Genomic DNA, 14,060 nt, shown 5'->3' with positions numbered 1-14,060 from the left:
CGGTCAGCATCTCAGGGTCCTGAGATCAAGCCCTGTGTTGGGCTCCCTTCTCAATAGGGAGTCTGCTCCCCCTCCCTTCCTCTGCCCTTCTCCCTACTTGTGCACACACTCACTCTCTCTCAAATAAATAAATAAATCTTTAAAAAAGAAAAAATCTTTAGAAAAAATAATAGGAACCCAAAATTCTATACATCCAGTTGTTTGGGGACTTCCCTCCCCTAATACTACACATCTGGCTCTCTCAGGCCTAGGAAACACAATGATTTTGCTCTATAGACAGTCCTATGCTGCTTTACCAACCCTTGTTAGTCTGCCTTAATTCTGTCCACTTTGGTAAGTTATACTCCCATTAAACTTTCTTAAATTACTCCAAGTATGCCATCCCATTTTTGACAAGACCCTGACTGACTCACCTCAACTATTTTAATATTTTATCAGATCTTATTTAAGTTACATATGGAAGTTCTAAGGCAGGTTAGCCATGTAAATATTTGAAATTAAATAAAAAAATCAGGGATGCTTGTCTTTATTCTACTTGTTAAAAAATATGTGAGTATATAATTTATAGAATTGCTTACTACATAGGAAACAATCCTGCTAAAATTTTCTGTTTTGCCATCCCTTTAAATAATATATATATATGTTTAAATAATACATAATATATATAATATATATTAATATATAATATATATAATATACATAGAATATATAATATATATTTAAATAATATATATATATATATATTCTCTGGAAGTTCTTGCTAAGATATAGAACTCTGATGGTGAAATGGTGCAAGAGTCCCTTACTTCCTTACATGGGTGCTTTAGGAGCAACACTCCTAGAGTGTTTGAGAGTATAAAACACTTTTAGAGTGTAGGCTGAGACACCTATGTTTGATTATTACATACTATCATAAAACAGATATGAGATTTTGCATTACTAGAGTTCTCAAAGTACAAATATTGATCCTGGCCGTTAAGAACACTGTCCTGAAATATAATCTTAGATATTACTTGCAGGGTGGGGTATTTTTGAAACCCTTTTAAAGGTGCGATCTCAAGAAAGCATCAAACTGGCACAAAACAAAAAGTCATCTGGAAGATTTCATGAATGTGACCTATGAATAGAGAGGCAACGATAGTTGTAGAACACTACCCTGGATTTATCTTTGAAAACTGACATGAAGCATAATTCCTTCTAAATATAATCCACCATTGTAGTAAGCAATATATTTTATTTTAAAGTAAGTTTGCATAAACTGCAGTACACCTTCAAGAATACAATTAGCACTAAATCCACATCTGAATCAATCTGTAACCAAACATCTTGATAGAGATCAGGACTTCCTGGTAATCTGTAGTTTCCATTATAAATAGTAAAGCAAATATAATTAAGGGATGAATCCAGGTACCAAATTATATTTTATAGCAACATGTCTCATTATGTACCCACCATCTTCAGCTAGATAAACCACAGTATCTTCCTTGGAATTTGGATAAAGGGGTTCCATCTCTAGGCCTGTTGGGGTGTACACTGGCTCAGGATAAGAAGGAGTCCAATCTGGGGAGAAAAGAGAAAACTTTGTTTGAATACTACTTCAAAATAAAATGGGAAATTTTTATTGTATATTTTCAAACTATTCAATGGTATAGCTAGGCTAAAATTTAGTGTTTCACGCAGGGCTTAACTATCCAGGCTTTCTTTCTTTCAACTATCCAGCAAGCTAGCTATGGATTGTTCCATGGTAGCTGGATAGGGTTTAAGAGAGAGCAGAAGTACACAAAGACTTTTGAGACCTAGGTCAATACTTGTATGCTATTGCTCTAAAATTTACATATTACATATAATGCAATGTACAAATCTTTATTGTATGTTCAATGAGTTTTGACAAATACATAGATGTCCATTCTCTTTTATTAGAAAGGAAACAAATTGCTGAACCTTTTTTCAAAGTGGTTGCACAATTTTACACTCATACCAACTCTAGTTCCAGTTCTACATTCTAATATTTGGAGTTGTCAGCCTTTAAAATTTTTAAAAACTCTGCCATCCTCGTGTAAAGTGGTATCTCACTGCGATTTTCATTTTCATTTCCCATGTTTAATATTTTTTCCACATTTATCAGCCATTATATGTCTTCCCCTTTGAGCAATATCTATTCAACTCTTTTGCTCATTTTTAATTAGTTTTCATTTTATTATTGGTTTGTAGGGATTTTTCGTATAGTTAGCACCCATGTTGTCAGGTATGTGCCAGTAATATTTTCTTAGACTGTGGCTTGCTTTTTTTATTTTGTTAAATATGTCTTTTGATGAAAAGTTTTAAATTTTGATGAAGTCTAACTTATTTTTATTGTTTCTTTTTCCTTTCTGGGTCCTCTCTAGAACTGTTCATATCCTATGATTATGAAGATACTGTCCTATGTTTTCTTCAGGGAGTATTACGATGTTAACTTTGACATTTAGGCCTGTGATTTATCTTATTTTTTTCAACTTTTAAAAAAATTTTTATTTATTTATTCATGACACACACACACAGAGGCAGAGACACAGGCAGAGGGAGAAGCAGGCTCCATGCATGGAGCCCAACGTGGGACTCAATCCCAGGTCTCCAGGATCACCCCCTGGGCCGAAGGCAGCATTAAACCGTTGAGCCACCCGGGCTGCCCAGGCCTATGATCTATCTTGAATTAATTTTTTGTGTGCTGAGAGGGGTACAGGTCAAGGTTTATTGTTTTGCTACATGGACACCAGGTTGTTACAGTATTAATTATTAAAAAGACTTATCTCCACTGGATTGCTTTGGTGACTTTATAAAAAATAATTTGGTCTAAATGTGCTAGTCTATTTCCAGATTCTATTATGAAATACTTTTTTGCCAATTATTTGTGCTCATTTTTAAAATCTACTGAAACATACTTCTACCCATAACTCACATGGCCTGAAATAAACCAAGTATTTAAACAAAACCTTTATGAGGAATCATACTTATGAGAAGTACAAAACCAAAGAAATACAGTTCTGTGCTTTATCACAAAGCATATATCACTTAGATCAAGATCTATTACATTGCCAGCCCCTCGGATCTCCACTCATACCCCCTTCTAATCATTTATTTCTTCTTCCCTTTGAAATATAACCATTGACCTTACTATAATGTAATTACTTCTTCATTTGCCTTTATAATTTTATAATCTGAGTATTCATATATATATTCATAAATATATCTACATAATTATTGATATGAAACTATAGCTTTGTTTTGCCTATTTTTATACTTACATAAGTTGAATTACATAACAAATATTCTTCTCTGCTTTTCACATATTTGTGAAATCAATCCATCTTGTGGTGTGTTGCTGTGATGTGTTCTTTTCTATTGCTATAGAATACATTAAAATGCTACATAAAAGTGCTCCAATTTATCCATTTCTACTTATAATGGGCATCAGGTTGTTTCAGGTTGGGGCTATTTAGAACAGTGTTGCTATGAAAAGCTTTATACATGTTCCTTGGAGCCCATGTGCCCACAAATCTCTTGGGTATAAATCCTGAGGTAAGAATTCTAAATTTTAGGACATATATTACTTAACTTTTAGTTGACAATGCAAAGCTGTCAACCAATGTATATACACCCACCAGCAGGTTATGCTCCATACAGTCAACAATGCTTGGTTTAAGTTAAAATGTAAAATGTAGTCTCCTCTGACTTCCACGGCATAGTACTCATCCACTGAGGGACATTTGGGTTGTCTCCTTTTGGCTATTGTGAACAATGTTGCCATATTAACAAGTACACATAAGTTTTTTGGAGGGCATGTTTTATTTCTCATCAACACATGTTATCAGACCTTGATCCCAGTCATCCCAGTGGCTGTAAAGTGTTATTTCAATGTGGTATTAATTAGCATTTCTCTGATGACTAAAGATATTGAATATCTTTTCATGTGTTTTTTTTTAAGATTTATTTATTTATGATAGACATGGAGAGAGAGAGAGAGAGAGAGAGAGAGAGAGAGAGACAGAGAGGCAGAGACACAGGCAGAGGGAGAAGCAGGCTCCACACTGGGAGCCTGAAGCGGGACTCGATCCCAGGACTCCAGGATCGCACCCTGGGCCAAAGGCAGGCGCCAAACCGCTAAGCCACCCAGGGATCCCCTCTTTTCATGTGTTTATTGGCCACATTTATCTTTGGAGAAACATCTTGGTAGAAGTAGCCTAAAAAATGGAAAATTTTTGAAAAAAATAAAGTAATAGTGTGAAGTTTATTATATAACAAAGTTTGTAGTTTTAAAGCTTTAGCTTAAAGCTTTAAAATTCATGCCATAATATTGATAAGTTAACAGAATAGAATAAAATTCAAAATTAGACCTAAAAGTTTAGCACTAATTGTGGCATTTCCAACCAGCTTACAGAAAATAATAATATTTTAAACAAGTGGCCAGATGGTTAACAGAACTGGATTGAGAGCTTGCTTCTTGTATCAAAATGTCCTGGGGATGGATGAAAACTTTAATCACAAAAAATACAATTCGAATAGAACTAAGAGAAACATGAGAATTTCAAAACCCAGAAGCCACAAAAAGTGATAGACAAAATGATTACATAAAAATTTAAAAATTCTGCATGCTAAAGATAAAAGGCAAATGACAAACTGAAAAAAAGTATGCAATATATATAACACAGTAAGCTGATCTGACTACATAGAAAACACTGATCAAGAAGATGACAATAAGTACAACAAATCATAAAATGTGCGAAGGATTTTACCAGACAGTTGACATAAAAAGCCAATAAATGCACCTGTTGGCTGTTTGTATGTCTTCTTTGGAGAAATGTCTATTTAAGTCCTCAGTCTGTTTTTAAATTTAGTTATTACTGTTGTTGCTACTGAGTTATAGAAATTCTTCATGTATTTTAGAGATTAACCTCTTATCATATATGTGGTTGGCAAATATTTTCCTGTTCCATAGGTTGCTTGATAAGAGTCATCTGTCTACTTGGGGCTTTGGATCCCACGTTCCTATTGGAACGTACTAATCTAAGACCATGAGTTTCCTCATTAAAATTAAGGTTGGCAAAGTAAGTTTGCTAAAATTTGAATTCCAAAAATTAAGAACATACCAATATGCTGGACCTTTTCATCAATGACTTCACAGTGGTACGGCCACCGTGTTGGGCTCAGTGGACCAGAAGAAGAGACACCATATAAATCTCGTGGTTCACGAAGACGTGGCACCCATCTCCCTAGTTGATATTCCAACAGTATCTGGGTAGTTCGGGGGATAAATGGGTCACTAATAGAGTCACCTGAAAAAAGATTCAAACACAATCATGAGTGATAAGACAGCAAAATCTCAATTCCTATAATTTTGTAATATATTCTTTTTTCCCCTTCCAATACCATTAATTTGTGCATATTTGTGGATATCATCTTATAATTCATGCCATTTAAAAAATCACTATTGAAATTTTATAACAACTGATCTTCACAATAGCTAAAAAAAAAGTATTTGTTGAACTCAGATACTATTAATTGATGCTGAATTCTCAGTGTTATTCCAAAAACATTTGTTTCTTGCAGCTTTTCTAGCAGATTGTCTACTTTTGAGTCTTTTTTTTTTTTTTTAAGATTTTACTTATTTGACACAAGCAAGGGGAATGGCAGGCAGAGGAATAGGGAGAAGTAGGCTCCCTGTTGAGCAGGAGCCCAAGCTGGGTTCAATCCCAAGACCCTGGGATGATGACCTGAATGGAAAGCAGATGCTTAACTAACTGAGCTACCCAGGCAACCCAAGTCTTTTTTTTTTTTTTTTTTAAAGATTTTATTTATTTATCTGAGAGACAGAGAGAGCACAAACTGGGGAGAGGGAGAAGGAGATGGACAAACAGACTCCCTGCTCAGCACAGAGCCTGATGTGGGGCTTGATCCCAAGACCCCTGGGATCATGACCTGAGTCTAAGTCAGATGCTTAACTGACTGAGCCACCCAGATGCCCCTACTGTAGAGTCTTCTTAAGCTTAATCACACTGAGGCAACTATTTGTCCAATGGGTTAAATACACTCCATCAGCATAATTCCTCACCACCCACTGGCATTATTATATTCTCAAAGGTTGCTAGTAAACTCTCAGTCACAACTTTTTCTCTGTTCTCATTCTAGGATCACTGTGTAACACAACTCGAAGAGCATAATTCACATAGAACACAATGGCATTGCCTCTTGTGTTTTCACTACCTACTTGCAGTGTAGGGGCCCTGTCTTTTTTATGGGATAGCTTGGGGCATCAATTTGATGTGGATAATCACTCCTCCCTAAGCTCATGTTCCTTGTCTTTTATGATGCAACACTTTCTGGTTTTCTCCCTACCTTTCACATACGTAGTTCTCCATTTGTCTCACTGACTCCTCTTGCTTTCCCACTGCCAAAATGTGGCTTTTTACCCAGATTTAGTTTTGAGCTCTTTCTTTAAAAGAGCAGATATAGCAAGTTGGACTAGAAGCATAGTTCTATCACTTTGTTTCTATATGATTTTGCTTGGCTAATGCAGCCTCTTTGAACATGAATTTTACCATATGTAAATGAGGAATAATAATACCTTCCCTTGTACTTCTCAGGTTTGGTATTTAGATCCATTTATTCTACAGTTTTTAAGCATCTAGTATTTCATTATGTGAACAGATACATTTTGCCTAATTTACAGTATGACTCAAAAATGGCAAGGCAGCTATGAATTAGTAAATAAAACTAGATCCATATCTCATACTATTTGTAAATGTAAATTATGGAGAAATTAAATACCAAAATTCAAAGTCTTTAGAGAAAAGCTAGATGATTATATTGGTGACCTTGGGGGTAGAGAAGGCCATTGTAGCTTAAAACAGATATAAACACAGAGAGCCACAAATAAATAATGATAAATTTAACATCAAAATAATTCTAAATAATATAAGCAACATTCACAAAGGATTACTATAAACAGGCAATTCATTATAAGAGTGACTATAGACAAACATAAAATAATTCTCAATTTCTTCAGCAATAAAGGAAATGTTAGTTAAAATGGTGTTACCTCCTTTCTTCCACAAATTATCAAAATTTTAAAAAGAAAAAGAGTGGCAAGTACAAGTAGTAGTACAAGTCCATAAACCAGTACTACAAATTTTCTATGAGTATAGATATGTGCATAAATGCAAAGGAAAAGGCCTAGAAGGATATACACCAAACTGAGAAGAGTAGGTATCTCAAAAGATTTGTTTTAGGATGATGGTTTAAAAAAAAGAAAAGAAAAAAAAAAGGAAAAAGAAGAACAAAGAAAAAATTAAAATCTTATCTTCAATTTCAGATAATCTGTGATGAGAATGTTTAGAATATTTTAGTTTATTTGAAAACTAAATACAATACTAAATGTATAAATTTTAAAAAATCAACTATACATCAAGATCCCACATATATGTACACTTGCAAATAAATGGTTTTATTAAGGAAACTCTTTACATGGGCATAGTTCATTTGAATAAAGATGTACTTCAAAAACAGTGTCCATTATAACTCGAGTCATACGGTAAATTATAGAGCTAGTTATTTAAAGAAATGCCTATGTAATTCCTTATGTTAAGTGTAGCCTTTTATAAATAATGACTACTTTTAGTTTCATTAAATATCAGGTTTACCTAAAACCTTTAAAGTCTGAACTCCAAGAGATGCTTATAAAAGTGGATACGTTTTCTTTCCTTATCCAATATCAGAATGCACTTCTATATCAATCAATCTTTTTTCTAGTTTCTACACTTTCTTACTTTTCATTGACCTTGAGTGAATATTCAAGGTTTTATCCTAAAGAGAAGGGAGATTATATGGACAAGTTCAAACCTGTTAAAAGTGCACACGAGTGGATATCTTCGCTTACAAATTTCATGAAGTTATCCTCATCCTAAAACAAGAGAATTTTATAATGTTTTTTTTAATACCAATAGTTTCCAAATCCAGAAATTTTTTTACATCTATTTGAGTACTTAGAATTGAGTGCATCTAATCTTTAATGAATGAAAAAAACCCAAAGGATTATTATGGGCTACTGGTATCAAAGTGCCCAACACTTCAAAAATCCTGAAACCTTTAAGTTTTTATCTTTCATTGGTTAAAGTCATATTAATGAATGTACGGAGGGAATAAATTTTAAAGATTCTTGGTAAACTTGGCAGAACAGTTTAAACTATGAATAAAATGAGCAAAAAGAAGAAAAAGAAAAAGAAGCACAGAAAGCCATGGACTCAAAGGGTGATACGTTATTTGAAGGGAGCTTGTTCTGGGACCTTAACCTCTATATGTGATGATTTTACTAAAATGTGAAGGAAATCGCTCAGAAATATGTAGTAGATCCACACTATTTTGAAATATTGTGTTTTGTTTTTTCCTTTTTTCTTCCTCAGTGTCCTTTCCTTTGTTACATCAGAGCCACATTAAACCTATTATGGGGATACAAAGTAGGTCTAGAACAGACGGGATCCAGTATTATGATACATACTACGATGTAACAGAATTAATACATATAAGTGAACATGATTTATAAAAATAAAACTGTAGTAATGAGATCTCTTCTGAGATGGGGCATACTGCACGTGGTAATAGCTTGGCTTTCAAATTATTTTCCAAATTCAGTGACAGGTGATTTAAACATCTAATTGATTTCTGCATCCAGGATGATAGTATTTTTTTCCTGGGAATTTATAACACAAGTTTTATTTGAAATTAAGTAGGAATAAAGTCGAGAAAAACATACTGACTCATCTTCATCACTGATTGTTCCATCTGAATAGTCTTCTTTTTCTGAATCTTCTGACATTTCTTCCAATAACTGGCTTGAAATCTCTTTTATTACGTAGGCAGGCTGTAAAACAATTTCTAGGGAACTTACTGGGCAGTTTTCTGCTGAATTTGAAGGTGTTCATTACATTAATGACTAACCCCCGGATAGAGCCAACTGTATGTAATTAACAGTGACAACAGGCTTCTCTAAAACCTAAATTAATTAGGACACAGCTAATCAAACATTCAACTTCGAACATTTGAAGAAATCTTCCATTGCCATGAAAAAGAGACCAAAACCGCAGTAAAAGACGAATCAAGAGAATAATTTAATTGAGAAGGAAATCCCCAGGGTACGCAGCCCTGTATTTAGTTCAACACTCACATCCTGTATTTAGTTCAACACCCGGCAGAGCAGGTTCAGAATAATCCTGAGGGTACTGAAAAAGATCACGAATCAAAGAAAAAATCATAGTTACTCAATGAAATCTAACAATATGGTCAAAAAAAATTTTTTTTAATTTTTGCTTAATTTTCCATTGACCAAAAGCTCCAATGGCTGCCCTACACTTTCCTCTTCTATAGATGATGCTCTCTCTGTGCGATGGTCTGGGAGACTGCAGATACTCTGGAAATACTCCACTGCTCTCGGCTGAACCGCATAGCTCTCAGCAGGTTCTACCTGCCGCGATCGCTCCTCCTCCCACGCAAGCGCCGCCCCCCGCCCCGCCCCGCCCCGGGGTCACGAAGACAACCGAGTAACAGCACCTCCGTCCTAAGATGCTGTCACTTTTGCGAGGACCAAAGCAGTTGACCATTAAACAACCACGAACGCCACAGGGAGGACGTCCCGGTCTGGGCGCCGCCGCGGCTGCAGATCCGGGAACCCGTGCGCCCTGCCGCGCTCCGAGGAGCCCACCTGGGCGCTGACCGGCGGCACCGCGAACCCGGAGCCTCGGGAAAGCCACACGCTCAGGTCCTCGCCCGGCGCCCGCGGGGGGCGGGGGCAGGCACCGTCACTTCCCCGGCGCGGAGGGTTTCATCGGCCGCGAGTCGCGTGGGCCAGGCGCTCCTGCCACCCTCGCGTCTGGACGGCGCGGTGCGCCGAGGGGCTCATGCCCCGGGGCGCGCGGGCTTCCCGCAGGGCCGGGGGCGGGTCTCGTCTGCGACGCTGTTTCCCTTTTCGGCCGCCCTGGCCCGACCCCCTCGTCCCCCCCAGCCCCCCCAGCCCCGCCCCGCAGTCCTCTGGCCAGGCTGCTGGTGCCTTCCTTGCGGGGTGCAGCCGTCCTGCCCCGCCACGCCTAAGCCCTAGCGGCTGGAAGGAGCGCAGCTGTGGTTCAGCAGCCCCGCCTCGCCTCACCCCCCGGAGGCGAGGCCGCTCGTTTCCAGGGCGACGGGACGCTTTCCCCCCCCCCCGCCCACACACACAGCCTCCCCCTCGCGAGACTTCCCACAGTTCTCGGGAACCGCCTAGCGGCCCGCGCACGAGCGATTTGGGCGGAGGAAGCGGAGAGCCCGGGGCATGATGGGAGCTGGGGGCGGGGTCGGGCCGGGCCGGGCAGAGCGAGGCCGCTGCGGCGCTGGGAGGCGGACACGTGGGGCTTCCGCGGCGACTTGTCCCTGCGGCTCTGCACGTGGGTCTTGGCCTCCTCCTTTCTGAGGGGCCCCGCCGAGCGTGCTCCTTAACACTTGGGCTTCGGGGGAGCCCTGGATGGCCCAGCGGTTTGGCGCCTGCCTTTGGCCCAGGGCGCGATCCTGGAGACCCGGGATCGAGTCCCACATCGGGCTCCCTGCATGGAGCCTGCTTCTCCCTCTGCCTGTGTCTCTGCCTCTCTCTCTGGGTCTCTCATGAATAAATAAATAAAATCTTAAAAGAAAAAAAAAAAAGACTTGGGCTTGGGTGGCCTTTACCTGTACCCATGAGAGCTGCATCTGGCACGACCACGTGACTCCTCATCTTCGTTCAGAAAACGGGACTTCGCTTTCAATACTTGACGGAGGCGCGATGCATGCACCGATTTCTCACGAGCCCGGAGGCTTCCCAGGATCCCCATGGTTGGCGGATGTGTTGATCGCTTACTATCTAAGGACATAAGGGTCTTCCGGGAACAGACCGACACTCTGGGACCTCGGAGCCCTAAAGACGTCGTTCCTGAAATCATCTTGATGTCCCCCCTGCTCTTAGTTCTGGGGGACCATTTAATATATCTGAAACAGTTTTCCAGGTGCAGCTGAAAAAGCCTTCAAGATGTTTGATGTGTATGGGAGGCAAAATGTTCTAAGTTCTTTGGGCTGCTGTATTAATTGCATTGATAGGAGATTAATAGAAAATTGGGTTTCATGTCTTAGGTATGGGTACCTCGCCCTGACCTGAGAGGCTCCGTGGGGGGCAATGGAGGCCCATATGGCATCCTGAATGAAGGAAAAGGTGGGGTCTGGGGCTTCAGAGGGAAGGTCCACGATTCACAGGAAGATGGGAAGAGCAAACGTGTGCCTTGCGGAGCAGGAACAGCGGGACACAGAGAGGAATCTGAACAAACAGGCCCTGCCAAGCTCCTCAGGCCTACTACACCTAGCCCAGCCTCCTCCTAGTCACCTCTGGTGAGAGCTGTTTTCCTGCACCAAACTCGGCCAAACTCTTTCCAAACTCTTAGAGGCAGTTAAGGGAGCGACAAAAAGCTGGGCCCTGATTGTCTTCAGCTTAAAATACTCTGCATGCCCAGTGGCATATGTCATAGATGCTTGTTCTGAACCCCACCAGGTGCCTTTATAGCTGCACTTTTTTTTTTTTTTAAGATTTTATTTATTTACTCATGAGAGACACAGAGAGCAAGAGAGGCAGAGACACAGGCAGAGGGAGAAGCAGGCTCCATTCCTTGCAGGGAGCCTGACATAGGACTCGATCCTGGGTCTCCAGGATCATGCCCTGGGCTGAAGACAGGCGCTAAACCACTGAGCCCCCCAGGGATCCCCACTGTACTTTGTTTTATGCCATACATACTCAACTAAAGGTGATGCGCCCAGAGAATATTTAAATACGGAATCTATTTTTCTGTTGGATTTTAGAGTCATGGTTGCAAACCATAGGATGTCAGATACACAAGGTGAAGAAGCTCCAAGAAATGATCTAATCGGGTTACATAAGCAATTAAAGGCCGAGTTGGGGGCTTGAGTCTCGTGGTTTGTAGTCTAAATATTTACATAGACATATTTCAAGTAGTCCTATGGAGAAGATTATTTTAGTGCATAAATACTTAAGAATTCAACAAAACTTTGAAAATCAATCAGAAAGGGAGACAGAACATGAGAGACTCCTGACTCTGGGAAACAAAATAGGGGTGGTGGAAGGGAGATGGGTGGGGGGTGGGGGTGACTGGGTGACGGGCACTGAGGGGGGCACTTGGTGGGATGAGCACCGGGTGTTATTCTATATGTTGGCAAATTGAACACCAATAAAAAATAAATTAAAAAATAAAAATAAAAACGGTAAAAAAAATCATAATCATTTATTCTTTCATTAATTCCACTAATTTATATTGAATGCCTACTGCTCATCAGGGATTGTTGTCGAGTAAGGCTATTGGAGGAAACCAAACACACATTCCTCAGGGAGGTTATGGGGGAAGACAGACAAGCCAATAAAAAACAAATGAACAAAACCATTCAGGTGATGATCATTGCTATGGAGAGAAGTGAAGGAGGGAAAAATTAAGAGCCGCCCTGCAAGTACTGCAGGTGGGTGGGCCTTGGTAGGGATAGTGCTCATTTTCTCTCTCTTTTTTGAGAGGCAGGGGAGGGGGGAGAGAGAGAGAGAGAGAAACTCAAGCAGACTCTGTGCAGAGTGCAGAATCCTATGGAGGTTTCAATTCCACGACCGTGAGATTGTGGCCTGGGCTGAAACCAAGAGTCAGAAGCTTAACCTGACTGTGCTACTCAGGCACCACCACCACCCCGCACCCCCCCCCCCCCCAAAATCTCTTTTTAAAGTAAACTCTATACCTAATATTGGCCTTGAACTCATGACCCTGAGATCAAGAGTCACGTGCTCTACCCACTGAGCTAGCTGGGGTAGCTCTTTTGATAGTGTGTCCAGGGAAGCCTCTGAGACCAGAAGACCAGAAGTGAAGGGTTGGGCCAAGTTGATGTTCAGGGAAGAAAGCAATAAGTACAAAGGTTGTGAGAGAAGGCTGGGCTATGAATTAGTACTAGGCTGTACTCTCTAGGTGAGGCTTAACTGGAGTCGGTATCATTTTTAGGAAAGAGATTTCATTGGGATTTCCTTCTTAAGTAAATTTATTTATTTATATAAAGAAAATATTTATTTATTAGAGAGAGAGAGAAGCAGGCTCTGTGCAGGAAGGCCCGACGTGGGACTCAATCCCCGGTCTCCAGGATAAGGCCCTGGGCTGAAGGCGGTGCTAAACCGCTGAGCCACCTGGGCTGCCCATCCTTCTTAAGGAAACTTTAAATAGTTTTCTAAGTACTTGCTTCCTTTTAACTTTTTTCTTTCTTTTTCTTTTTATTTAAACATACTCCATTTCAGACGTACTGTATAGTGGAAATTCTTTGTAAGTTAGAGTGGAAGTAAGGCCTGGAATAAGCTTCTCCTAGGGACTTTGTCAGTCTGATTTTTTGTTCTCCTTCCCTATGATCTTCTCTCAGAAGCTCACAGGACAGACTCCTTTTATAGTCAGCTTTGGCTTCTTGGCAAGGCAACTTTACTCCTGCAGCAACTTTTCCTCCTCCTATTTTTTGGTGAATTTATCTAGTCTAAGCCTGCAGTATAACAGGCAATATAATAAGAATATGAAAAGAGGAAAAGAAAAACCAAAACAATCCTCCAAAGAGCATAATTACTAGTGTGGAAATCAGGAGGAAAATTCACTTTAGCAAGACATCCAAATGTAAGTTGTGTTAGGGATGTAATTTAGTTTGTGTAAGTAGATCACTTTGAATTTGTTGGGCAGAGACTTAAATGCAGCAACTAAGGCAATTGGAGTTATTAATGCATCACAGAAGTTAGTGGTTATATGGCTGTAGAGGTCTTATCACAGTTTGGGAAGCCATACTAGGTCCTGGAAGCCCTGGGGTCCTCTAGTACCCATCTTGGCCTTCCTCAGACTATCTGGATCTGGAATGTCCTGTTATAGGGCCAAGCCTCTCTGACTGCTTCCAAGTTCAAACCTTGAGATTTTTCTTAAAGATTTACTTACTTATTTTGAGAGAGAGAGAGAGAGAGAGAGAGCATGAAT

General features: G+C 39.9%; 1 protein-coding gene across 1 annotated transcript in view; it reads right to left on the bottom strand.

The window, feature by feature from the left end:
* The window catches only part of AGBL3 (AGBL carboxypeptidase 3), a 55,670-nt gene extending 45,465 nt beyond the window's left edge, over positions 1-10,205 (bottom strand). Inside the window, 6 exon segments of the mRNA XM_041753577.1 lie at positions 1,453-1,560; positions 5,124-5,309; positions 7,873-7,933; positions 8,783-8,890; positions 9,194-9,248; positions 9,577-10,205. Of these exon segments, the coding sequence (XP_041609511.1) occupies positions 1,453-1,560; positions 5,124-5,309; positions 7,873-7,933; positions 8,783-8,845 (418 nt within the window). The 5' untranslated portion in view covers positions 8,846-8,890; positions 9,194-9,248; positions 9,577-10,205.
* Positions 10,206-14,060: the final 3,855 nt, after the last annotated feature.

This window comes from Vulpes lagopus, chromosome 4 (assembly GCF_018345385.1).
Source record: "Vulpes lagopus strain Blue_001 chromosome 4, ASM1834538v1, whole genome shotgun sequence".
NCBI classification, from domain to species: domain Eukaryota; kingdom Metazoa; phylum Chordata; class Mammalia; order Carnivora; family Canidae; genus Vulpes; species Vulpes lagopus.
Note: the sequence above shows the minus strand (reverse complement) of the source record. Positions and strands in the feature narration are given on the sequence as shown.